The following is a 12174-nucleotide window of genomic DNA, read 5'->3' as shown; positions in this document are numbered from 1 at the left end:
AGAGGGAAAAAGCAGCTGTGAGCCCAGGATGCCGAACACCTCTTGGTCCTTCTGTGGGGGTGCATCTGCACAGCTATTGGCGGCGTCTCCTGAGGGAGGTGGCACTGAGGATGGGGAGCTCCTTCAGTTCACCCAATGGAAGGAGACAAGATGGCTCAGTCCCACAGAGAGGTGACACTGTGGGCCTCCCAGGTGCTGCAAACTCAGCCCCGATGGCCAAAGGGGTGGCACCACCCAGCTGAACGCCAGTCCTCCAAAAGGAGGGCAAGTCAGGTCCAGCTCTGGCCACCAGCCATGGCTAAACCTGGCTCTGAGGTGGGAGGCTGGGGTGAAGCCCCAGGCCTGGCCTCTGGGTGTACTGCAAAGGCACTGAGCCCCATGGTGGGGAAGGGAGGGCCAGAAACTGTGGCCACAACCATGCGGCCGTCTGTTTGTCCAATCTGCTGAGAATGAATATTTAGAGGGGTGAGAAAGTGGGAGGAACCCCCAAGATCAAGCTGGCTGCAGGAGAACCCTGCATGAGGACATCCCATGACCCACCGTGGTATCAGCTGTGATCCCTGTGGAAGGGCCAGCCCTAGGAGAACATTCAAGGGCTGACCTCTGCTCAGCAAAACAGAGGTGGAAAAACCTCAGCTTTCCCTGTACACTGAAAAGAGCAAATCCAGGAATGACATCCAAACCACACATCTGGTGACTGTCACCACGCCCGTCAGCCTCAGCCCTACCTCACCATGCCTTCTGCAGCGTGAGCAACGGACACATCGTCGGATGGGTCTCCCAGGTTGCTAGCTAGACTCAGGGCTATTTTTAACGTCTAAATTGAACACACAAAGAAAGACAGAAAAACATGTAAGTGGCCCTGGAAATACAACTTATGATACTCCAAACAGGGAGAGGTATCTGGTCTCCTGGCATGTTGGCTAAAGCCTATGAAGAAAAATGTCTAAAAGCCTGGTCCTGGGAACACCTCAGCGCAAAGGGCTGCCAGACATGCGAATGGGGGACCAAAGCGGGGGACCAAAGGGCATCACTCTGGCACGGCAAACTGCGCGCTGGGTGTATCCAGCATTGTTTGTACAAGGTGGAACGTGCCTGGCAGGAGCTGGCTCAGCCCAGCACAGTGGTTCAGCTACAATCCCAGGTGGCAGACAAGGTCACCAGGATGCTTTCTTTTTCCATTCCTGAGCAGTCACCACAACAGCAGAGATCACACTGAATCCCAGTGGGACAGTGGGCCCTGGGCTCACCCTTGCCCCTGGACAGCAGCTCCATGGCACAGCATCGCTGCCCAGCAGAAATGAGCTCCTCTGCTCCCCAGCTGCTCCCCATGTCCCTAGCTTAAGTCATCCCAAGTTTCTGAACAGAAAGCGTTAGTCCCAGCACGCTGAGGGGAATGATAGCTTAAAAAGAGGAAGGGATCTGGTTTCTCATACATGCAGAATCCTGCCTAAGCCAAGTCCATTACAAATGGGAAGACAGGGTTTATCCAGTCCTGGTTTTACAGCGCGTAGCCAGAGGATGGCCACATGGAGAAATGTGCCCTTCAGTCAAGCCAGCCTGTGCCTCCAGAAATGCACTAGACCTTCGGCTGGTGGGCCGTGCTGTTTTCATTCAAGATTCGGGACATTACCCCGCAGGGAGATAGCTGGATATGACTTCTGTTTGGATATGTGCCACGCATCAACAACTTCTCCTGAAGTGTCATCATTTACCTTCTGATGTACCGAGTAGAACACGATTAACTTCTGGAGAAGGTGGCATTTCCATGAAACGGTCTCCTGACCACCACACCGTGCGGAGGATGTACAAGAGGCTTGGTGGCCAAGGAAACAAGCAGGCCACCTCCACCCCACGGGCACAGGTTAAGGGCATCTTGGGCATGGCCACCCCAGGGCTGCACTACCTGGTGCTGACCTAGCACTGAATCTCAGCCATGTGTTCAGCCATGTGATCCCAAGTAATCAGGGTTACACATCTTCTGAAGCGACTGCCCTTTAGCTGGAGGTTGCTGTTCCTCAGCTGGGACGTGATAACCAGTGGGTGAAACTCCTGGCCTGCAGCAAACACAGAGCAAATGCATTCATCCAAAGCTTCCTGAAGAGAGCTCAAAAATAACTTAGGGCAGTCAACCTGCTCTGCCTTGGCACAAGCCTAGCACCGTGTAACACCTCCAGCGGCTGCATCCTTGCCGAGAGGCAGTAACTTCCAAGCACTCACTGTTGTGTCTGCTGCAAGGATGTGGTTACATCCTCACTTAAAATGCCCAACTCCTAAAACCCAGCTGTGGATCTGTTAAGCCTCTAAGAACACAACTCTGCTTACAGAGCAGGGAATGGAGCATTTGCTTGACTTCCCAGGAAGCCACAATGCTTTGGTAGAGCTGACAGCCCTAAGTACTGGAAAAATCATGATCTGGATGACTGAGATTATGAGGTGGGCTAAAATGTAAAGATTTAAAAAAAAATATGAAGTGCTGGGTCAGTTTTCCTTGCCATTGCCATGTGTAGGTGTTTGCTCGCAGCATCCCATTGCTGACTCCTCGCTGTGCCCCAGCAGTGCTCTGGTATGGCCAGGGCCAGGGGAGCATAAGAGGTGGAGGAAATAGATGGTACCGCCCTCAGCTGCCGTGGGGCCATTTGGAAGAGACAATCATGTGCAAGAAATGGGCAAAAGCCAGTTTGTTCTTATGAAAAAGCTCTGCCTAAGCAAGAAAGAGCTCAGCTGAGCAGGAGGCTCCCGCACCCGCCTGAAGCAGCGGCACAGCTCAGATCTACACCTCAGCAGTCTCTCTGCTCATTCTCCTCTGGGAATTAGCTACAGACATTCTTGTACAGCCAAGGAATAAATGAATGCTTCTCCAGCAGGACAAGAAATTCAGCCACCTCCTCTTACCTCTGCCATCCAGTGCAAGACATTCCCCCTGGACACGTGACTTGTGATGTTAAAGCCCTCAAGGATGTTCAGTGCTGTCATCAGTGCAGGACCAGCGTGTGGAGGCGGGGGACTGAGAATGAGGTGCCCTGTGGAGGGAAGAAGAGAGGAATGAAGCTGCTCTTGTCAGACACCGTCCAGTTATGGTATTTCTCCATAAGCCAGTGACCGTGAGGACAGGGAAGCCCTTCCAGATTCAAGGGGAAATAATGGAAAGCAAGGCGATTTGAAAAGGATTTCCCAAAACATTCCTGTTGTATCCTTCTGTTTCTCTACAGCAGGTGAAGTAAGCCCACATAGGGACTTTTTACACCTGAAATCCAGTTCTTGTTGGTTGCCTGGTTGGTTTCAGGACTGCAGCACGGAAGAATGGAGATAAAATGGGTTTGCAACATTACAGCTGGAAGGAGTAAATACAGGCATTTCCAGAAAAGAATGGCATCTTAGAAACTTTTTGCACAAAGTTTTTCTCCTTGTAGCTCAACTTTGGGAACTGCCTGCAGACATGGGCGCTAGCCTACAGCCCAGCTTCCATCCAGACATTGCATTGACAGGTGATCACTTTGCACCACCCCACTCTAACACTATCAAAATACCGTTGCTCACTATCAAGGAAAAACCAGGCCCATTTCAAGTGCTGAAAACCTCCTGAACTGCCTATGGTGCGTCGGTGTAGGCAGACCATGGCCCCAGCGGGCTTTCCTGCAGACGCCTCAGCGCAGCTTTGACTTCCACTCTTGTTAAATACTGTCGCCACGTCTTGCCAGGTGGAGCAAACTCTTAACCAGAATGGCATGGCAGCGAGTCAGGCATTTACCTCGATAGACTGTGTGGACGGGAGTCTCCACGGTGGTGCTGTAATTGCTGAAGTCTTCCTCCACCAAGACTCCTCCGTAGTTGTGGACCTGCGCAGGAGAGCAAAGCAGTGTACTCTGAGAAAGCTGGGTCAAGGCTTTCCGAGTTCCCTGCGCTGGCCCAGGTGAACACACGCCACACTGCCAAACCAATATCACTGACATTCCCCAGCCAGGTGCCAGCTTCCTCAGGATATCCCCAAAATCCGTGCTTTTGTGGCTTTGGTGGCCTGGCTGGAAGGCTCTGCAGCTCACCTCCAAAAGCTCACCCACTCCATGGGTGCCCTGAAGATGTTCTGCCTCCCCGTGAGGATGGGGACTGGTGCTGCCTCACCGCCTTCTCTCCCCTGGGTGGCAAGCATGAGCGTGTTAAAAGGTTATGAAGCATTTGAATGCTGCCAGGATAAAAGATACATATGGATCCAGGAGAGAAGGCACCTGGGCATAGCAGGTTACCGTTGCTAGAGATCTTTAGCATACAATTCATACCCTATTTTTAATTATTTCAGGTGACAGTGGATCTGCTGTACCCTTGGTCTTTCTGTAAGACTCTCCTAGAAGTACAATTTACTGGGCTTAGTTATTTTCATTAACACAGTGAAGATGGGTAATGCCCTCCCTCCACTGCAGGTCTTCTGTGTCTGAATCATGATGGAGGTGAGGTAGGACCATCGTGACTGCACTCTGCTGATCTTAAAATCCCCAAAGTACTCAGCGTACAGGTGCTACTGCGCTCATGGGCCAGCTCCTTCCTTCCACCCAGGAGAAGCCACGTAACCTGGTGAGAGGTTCTGCTGGGCTGAGTCGCTGCTGTGGGCCCTCTGGATTTCCATCCAAAACCAGTCAAGAACAAATGATCCCTGCATGCGCTGATTTCTAAACCAGCCGGCAAACTTGGCAAGCAAATGCCTTCTCAGGCAGAAATGGATGAATCACTGGAGCAGGAAAGCCGATGCAGGGCATGCAGCGGGGGGCAGTATATCAAACCACCCCAAAGCTGCAAAAGATGTATCCCCTCCTCGGGATCCCTGCCTGCTTCCCAAAGCAGTCCCAGAGAAGAGGCCAGGCTGAGCCCAACAGCTGAGGTGAGCAGGCAGGTGCCTGTGCCAGGAGCCAGCTCCCTGGAGCTTGGCCAGCGGAAAGCCTGGGCAAAGCAGCAGGGAGCGGGGCAGGAGGAGCCTGATGGCACAGAAAGGGGAGAAGCCCTGGTCAGCCACACACTGCAAACGCCATCTCAGATTCCCCGGAGAGCGCTTTTCTGCACCTGTGTCTTCCCACCACTGGATGGAAACAAAGGGTGGGGTGTTTTGGAGCTCTGCTTGATTTCACCACATTGATGCCCTCCCTTTGCTGGAACAAACAATACCGTGGGAAGGCAGCACTTTGCTCTGCTCTGAAACCAAAGCTGGAATTGTGCACTTGAGACCAGAGCTTGCCTGGGTCTTTGGCACTGCAACACCCGGGCCTCGCTCCTCCACATGGAGTTTCTGCTTCCCTGCGGCAGCCCTCGGGTCAGGGGAATGGGGGGACAAAGCAGGGGTTCGCTGCGGGGACGCACTGCAAGCCTGGGACTTTTCCTGTGCCTTGTTCTCCAACTCTGCTGTGGTCCAGGTGCATCACAGGAGGAGATTTCCAAATACAGAGCTCACAAATGCCTAAGGCTTGAGCTGAATGAACCTGTTCCAGATTACTAATGACATGCTGAAGGCGCACCACTTGAACCATGGCAGTGGGGAAAAATGGTGCCACCAACCACCCTGACTGCAGCTACACAGGCATAAAAGCTGTTGGGGCATTTTTTTTTTTTTACCAGAATAATTACTTCGTTGTTGCTATTTTTCTCAAGAGCACCTCTAGCACCAGGAGTTGAACTAGGGTAGCCCTAAACATGACCAAGGCTGCCTGAGCCTCTGCTCATAAGGCTCACGGTTTTATTTTTAAACTGTCTTCCTGGAGTCCGTATCTTACAGTCCCATTAACAACAAAAAATGCCTCTCATCGGTGGGGCACCTCTCATTATAGGGGAAAAGGGGCTGTCACTAATACTAACACAGCTCAGAGGGGGGCTTGAAATTGAGATTATTTTTTTTTCCTTCGAAAAAAGCCGGTCCCGGTTACAGAGGAAGTGGAGGTTTCACTTCTGTAGGCTGTGGACGTGACCTGGGTGTCACTTCCACCACTGCAGTGACAGGGACAGGAAAGGAAAAGGAGGCTCCAGGCATTTGTCCCCACCATGGTGCTATGGCTTATCTTCAGGTTGTCACCTTGAGCAGGTGATGCCCCCAGTCCGGGCTGTGCCCTGCGGTGTGGGGCAGAGACAGGGACAGACACGGCTCACCTCGGAGATGATCTCCTGGGTCAGGTTTCCACTGTAGAAAGCTGACACCCCTTCTGCCCCCACCAGCTCCAGGACAGCCGCGAGGTCCAGGCGCCTGATGAACGTGCCAGGCAGCAAGGGCTGGCCGTCTGGCAGGAAGATCTCCCGAAATTTGTCAGAGCAGTTCAAATCCTTCAGTTCACTTACGGCTTTGGCTGCGGGCAAGAAGGGGAAGGGCATCCAGAAAAGTCAGGGTGCAGGAACACACAGGGGACCCGGAGTCACTGTGTGCCTGATGGGGACACTGGTGACTGGCTGCTGCCTCTCACCCTATTTCAGAACTAGAGGGAGCTGGATCATGCATCCGTTGGAGCTGGGAAGGAAACCCAAAGAAACCCCAGTGCCCTTCCCGGGCCGGCCCAGCATGGGCTGCTCTGATCTGTCCCTGACCAGCCCTGACAGCTCCAGTTTTGCTGCCACCCCTTTGCAGATCGTGGCTCACGCGTTGCTCAGCTCCCCGTACCATCCATCTCCAGGTCTGAAGAGCCTTAATTTCCCATGAAAAACCATCTATGTCCCTAGATGCCTCGCACCCAAGCGCAGCAGCCAGCGTGCTCCTCCGTACTGAGCCGCCCCCCTTGGCTCTCCATCAGGTACTCACCCAAATCGTGTGTGACATTAAACCCATCCCGGGCGACACCAGCCACAAGGCCCAGCAGCTCAGACCACGGGAGTCTGCCAAAGGAGAAAGGACAAGGAGAAACGTGCCTTGGAGGGTGCAGCAGGGCGGGGTGGTGGGGACCAAGAGCAGGGCTCAGCTCTGCGGTCAGGGGCCTCCTGAAGGACCAGGCTGTGGGGCCAGTGGGCCAAAAGGAGCACTGAACTTTCAGTGGGTTGTTCCTTTTTGGTAGGATCATCACAGTGCTCCACGATGTTGCACCGGAGAGGAATGTCAGTGCAAGGACAGGGGAAAGGGCATCTCTGGAGCAAAATCTCAAGCCAGGCCTCAGCCCTGAGCAAGTCGTTCAGATCCCTCCCTCCCTGTCCCAATGGGGCATCAAGGGCAGCCACACTTCTTAGGGTCCAGCTAAAGGGACAATGAAAATACACAGACGTGCATGAAGTGTTTTGCACCTACTTCCAAGAGAACATTTATTGTCCATCTTGTTAGCCAGAATGTCGCTCTGCAGAAAACCTGACCAAGCTGAATTCTCTCTTTTGTTAAACAAAGTACCAAAAACTGAATCTATTTTTCAGCGCAAACCTCCAAAGTACCCCTTAGCTAATGGCTTGGACTGGTGGCTGAGACTGTGGCCTGACGGCAAGGGCTCACGTGCTCCCAGCTCCCCCGTGGGGACGCCAGGCACAGCCTGTGCAGCACGAGGACAGCCTGCCTGCGCCAGCCTCGTGCCTTACCTCCCATGTAGCTGGTGTGCCTGGTGCATTCCTTGTATTGTGCCTGGCACCCCCACGAGCAGACCTGGCTGTAAAATAAGAAGCAAAAACAGGAAGAGTAGTCTCCTTCCCCCGCGGACGTGGGACATGGTCCCCAACTGCAAGTCAAGGAGATGCAAGTCATGTTCACGTGGGCAGTGTCTGCATGGTCTTGGGGGAGGGGAAGAGGTCTGTAGTGGCACACTAAACAGGGAATAAAAGTTTTTGGAAGGGAAGGGGCAAATTCCATCCCGGTCTCAATCCAGTTTGATCAGGAAAAATAACTCAGCAGAAGGAGATGGGATTGTGCTCCTTCCTGGTACTCTTGTTCTCCCAGCTCCTCACTGCCGGAGGGACATCCCTCTCTACTCCCTGAGCCCTGCAGGCTCCAGGCGTTTTGGGGCTGCCAAAGAAGTGTTTTCCCTGGACTCTCCGTGTTTGTAGGGCCCAGGATCTCCCATGGTGGGAGAGGTCTCCTGTTGCTTCCCCAGGGAATCTCCCCAGGCCTGAGAGTTGCAGGGAGAAGAGAGCTGGAGGCATCAGCTAGCTACAGCCCTGGAGGGGTCAGCTGTGGGCCACTGCTCCTCACCTTGGTGTCCTTCTGCAGGTCCCCCTCCAGTGGGATGCCCAGGGGAGCCACCTCGCGGAAGTCAATCACCCAGCTCCTGTTCTTCCGGATGTCGTGGACCAGCATCACCCCACCCCTGCAGTGAGATGGGGGTCACGGCACTGCCTGTCCCTGCAACAGCCACTGCCGTAAAGCCAAAATGAAGTGCCACTGGCACCGGGGCATCGCAGCAGGCCACCAGCCTCAGCAGCAGCCATGGACTGGCCAGCGGTGCAGGGGAAGGCTACTGCCCTTCCCCAGAGAGCAATTCAAGACAACCGAGCCAGGGCCGTTGTGGGACGCAGGCAGACCCTGTGCTGAGCCTGCAGCAAGGCTGGATCAGTCCCTGCCAGCCTGGCCAGAGGGCCACTGGCTCTGTTCCACTGCCAGGCTGGGACTATCTGGGATTTTCTTTCTAATCCGAGCAGTTTTGCAACAAAGCCGGGTTTTTGCTTACAACAGCAATCCACAGCACAGCCTGGAGAAGCTATCAGGTGGCAGCACTTTATGCAACGCTACTGAGACCTCCTGCAGAGCCGAGAGCACCAGGCTCAAGTGGATGCCACCCTGGGGATGAGGGCTGGGAGGAGGCCACCTCTCGCCACCGTGCCTCCCCTGGCTGCTGCCCAGAGCCAGGCTGGGACCTCAGCCTCCTCTTGCAGCTGGAGCAGAGCTTATGGAGGGAAGCGCTCAATCTCTGAAAGCACTGGGACTGAGCCCAGGGTGTTGCAAGCACCTGGCACACTTGCAGAGGGACTCGGCAGCCTGGGGTCACTTTTTCAACCCTCTTGAGCCTGAGGCTTGGACTTCCCTGGCAGCCACTATGGCAGATGCAGCTTTTCCCTCCCCAGGGGTCTCTGTCCCTCACTGTCAGCCTGGTGCACAGGAAGGGTCCCTGTCCCTGTGCAGACATGGACACATCCACCACCTGACGTCAGAAGCCTGGTACCACGCGCCAGGACTCAGGCTATCATGATGGCATGTCTCAGCCGGCGGGGAAACCACCTGCTTGAGGGCAACCACAGATGACAGCACGGGGGTGAACAACCAACACTTACCCGCCAATCCCCGACATGTGGGGGTTGACGATTCCCATGCACAGAGCTGAGACGATGGCCGCGTCTACCGAGGAGCCCTGCTTGTTGAGCACCTCTATGCCCAGCGCCGTGCAGCGGGCAGCATCCGTGACCACGGCGCCGCGGTGGAAGATCTGCCAAAAGAGGAGAGTGGTTGTGCCCAGTGAGGGGTGTTGGGGCCGCCCAGATCCTCACCCCAGCTCTGTGGGACCTAAAGCCTGAGGCCAGCACCAAAGCTGTGGCTGATCCGCATTTTCAGGTGCCTCCAAATGCCGGTGGGAGTAACATGTCCCTTGGCATGTCCCTGCACCAGGGCAGCTCTGGCCCCTGCATGTAGCCGCAGCCATCAGCTCGACCAGCTTTCAATAGCAGGCTCGCTAAGCTGGTGGGCCACGTCCTGCCCTGTCCTCCATAACCCCACAGCAGGCTTAGACTAAACCTCAAGAGCAATGGGTGATGGCGTGCCGTTACTGTGCTGCAGCAATGCGGTCACTGGAAATGGGAATACAGCTGCAAAGGATGCAGCATCCCCCCCAGTACCACAGCTTGTTCTCATCCTTCCCCCGTGCCGGCACTAACGCAGTCACAGGAAGTTTTAAAAAGTTCATTTTAACCTTGTGGCACAAATTGCAGCATCTCAGCATGAGACAGAGTGGCCTTAGGAAGGACAAAGGTGGAAGGGCCACAGCAAGCTGGCAGGCAGGACTGGCCCTTCCAGCTGTGACAAGCAAGGGGCTGCGTTGCACAGCCTCCCTCTGGCGCTGCACCCCAGCCTGCCGTGGGGCCAATTTTTTAAAGCCAGTGAAAGCACAATAAATTAAAAACGTGGGACAGATTAGCAGGACGAGGTTCAGCTCTGTTTTCAGCTATTCCCCTGCTTGGCCCCAGACAGATCCTTCCAGAGGTGAGCCTGGGCACACAGACCCATAAAACTCTCTGCAAGTGGAGATGGATGGAAGATGCCTACTGCTTAACTAAGGATTGCTTTCTGTAGGCATTGACATCTGATGCAAACCACAGCTAGAGACACAGGAGTGGGGCTGCCCATTTGCCCCTGGCAGCACCCCCAAACCTGCCAGGCACAGCCACCCACACCCCGACTGCGGGGCAGGCACCGAGAGCCCAGCTCGCCTCTCTGAGCACAACCCCCAGCCGCAGGAAAAAGCTTTTGAGACAACGTGGGGTGGAAATGCAGAGACTCAGCACCCAGGGTCTCACTGACAACTGCTGGGGCTCACCAGCACTCACCCCGCTGAACTGCTGGCAAGGAGGAAAGTTAGGGAGCTTCTCCCACTTTCGGAGCCAAAGCCCGACTGCAAAGCCACTGCTTTGTCTTACCTGAGGGTCCCCAAAATAGATCTGCATGATCAGGGCCACCGTGACCCCTGTGGCAAAGGTGAGGCAGGCAGTGATGATGACAGTCAGCCCATCCTGCCGGCAGCTGCAGTCTCCAGAAAAAGGGTCCTTGCTGGTCTCCTGGAGAGGGGACACATCCTGGCTTCCCATCTCCGATGAGGACGAGGGCAGGCGCTGGAGACGCGCAGACTTCAGGAAGGAGTCTGTGTCTTTGTGGGCAGCAGGGAGAAAACAAGTGTTAGTTGTTGAGCAAGATGGGGCTCTTATTGCAGTGTTTACCCAGCGCTAACATTACACCGCACCCCTCCAGCAAGGCTATTGCCTTCCCTATCAATCCCAGCTCTCAAGAAACTTTCTGGCTCAGATGCTGCTTTAGGCCATTTTACTGATCCCTAGTTATTCCAAACCTGCAGATTAAGAGGGGCAAAAAATCCCCTGAATTTTGCTCCATTTTGGCCCATCCCTCAGCCTTCAGTGATGGGCGCGCAATTACTGCTCCATTTGGAGGGGTTCCTAACACAGCACTGACTAGCAAACAGGTCTCCAAAATGCAGCAGGACTGCAGAAGAGATTTAAGATTAAGATTTAAAAAAACCCAACCCCAACCCCAGAAGCCTTATTTGGAGCTATGCTTGAGCTAAAGCACCTGAGCGAAATGGAGGCGAAGCGAAACATGTGGCCTGGGCACAGGGAATGCCCCTACAGAAGCACGGCAAAGTGAGGGCAGAGAGGAGCAAACCTGCAAATCGGAGGCCCTTGGGGCGTCCACCCGCTCTGGTGGCAGGAAAGGCTCTACTTTAATTTCTAGCTTCCTCCAGCTGACGAGGCCCACTGTAAAATCAAGCCGCTCGCCAAATGCCCGGCTCCGAGACGGCAAATGCAACAGGGCAGGGTTTTGCTGGGCACCCGCCAGATGGCAGGATGAGGGAGTCTCTCTTTTGCTCTGAAGGATGCCTGGAATCCATCACTGCTTGCGTCAGCTGCTGCCCCTGTGGCGGGGAGGCCGCCGGCTGAGCGTGCCCTGCCTCTGCACAGGCGCTGCCAGGCACACGGAGCGGCTGGTGCAGCCGCGGGGACATGCCCATCCCTGCCAGGCACTGAACGGGACCAAGTGGCCCAGGGCACCATCCAGGGCTCCTGGATAAATTTTTTGGGGGGCTGCCGAGAGCCAGCAGGGGCTGCAGTGCCTCATGTGTCCCCGGTGGAAAGAAGAGGAGGGGACACGAACATCCAGGGAGCAACTGTGGGAGAGGACAGGCCATGGCCCTCCAGGGTGGCCTCTCCCACCCACGCAACAACCCCTTTGTTGTCCGCCACAGACATCCCGCACGTCCTCGAGCAAGTCACTCGGTCTCTGCAACTGCTGGTACTGCGTGGGGACAGCAGGGCCGTGGTTTGGGGATGGGAGCAGCTGGAAGGGGTCAGTCAGGGGCACGGAGCAGCCTGTGAGGCCAACACACAGGTGCCCCATCCAACCATCAACGCCCACGCTTGAAAGAGACCCACCAGACCCTACTTGGCTTCCATGGGGACCCAGCACTTTGGGGAACCAGGGCCATCTCAGCTGGGGAGCCACCGCAGAAGGGACAACAGAGA

At 55.1% G+C, this 12174-nt stretch overlaps 1 protein-coding gene across 1 annotated transcript in view; it reads right to left on the bottom strand.

The window, feature by feature from the left end:
* Positions 1 to 12174, bottom strand: part of GGT7 (gamma-glutamyltransferase 7) — a 22472-nt gene that overhangs the window by 8765 nt on the left and 1533 nt on the right. The window contains exons 2-10 of the mRNA XM_009637778.2: positions 10561 to 10787; positions 9205 to 9356; positions 8129 to 8243; positions 7522 to 7589; positions 6767 to 6840; positions 6127 to 6320; positions 3752 to 3839; positions 2896 to 3023; positions 729 to 817 (exon numbers count right to left, since the gene is read on the bottom strand). Of these exons, the coding sequence (XP_009636073.1) occupies positions 729 to 817; positions 2896 to 3023; positions 3752 to 3839; positions 6127 to 6320; positions 6767 to 6840; positions 7522 to 7589; positions 8129 to 8243; positions 9205 to 9356; positions 10561 to 10787 (1135 nt within the window). The remainder of the gene's footprint in view (positions 1 to 728; positions 818 to 2895; positions 3024 to 3751; positions 3840 to 6126; positions 6321 to 6766; positions 6841 to 7521; positions 7590 to 8128; positions 8244 to 9204; positions 9357 to 10560; positions 10788 to 12174) is intronic.

This window comes from Egretta garzetta, unplaced genomic scaffold, assembly GCF_000687185.1.
Source record: "Egretta garzetta isolate BGI_Z169 unplaced genomic scaffold, ASM68718v1 scaffold440, whole genome shotgun sequence".
NCBI classification, from domain to species: domain Eukaryota; kingdom Metazoa; phylum Chordata; class Aves; order Pelecaniformes; family Ardeidae; genus Egretta; species Egretta garzetta.
The sequence above is the reverse complement of the archived record's forward strand: the minus strand, read 5'-3'. Positions and strand labels throughout refer to the sequence as shown.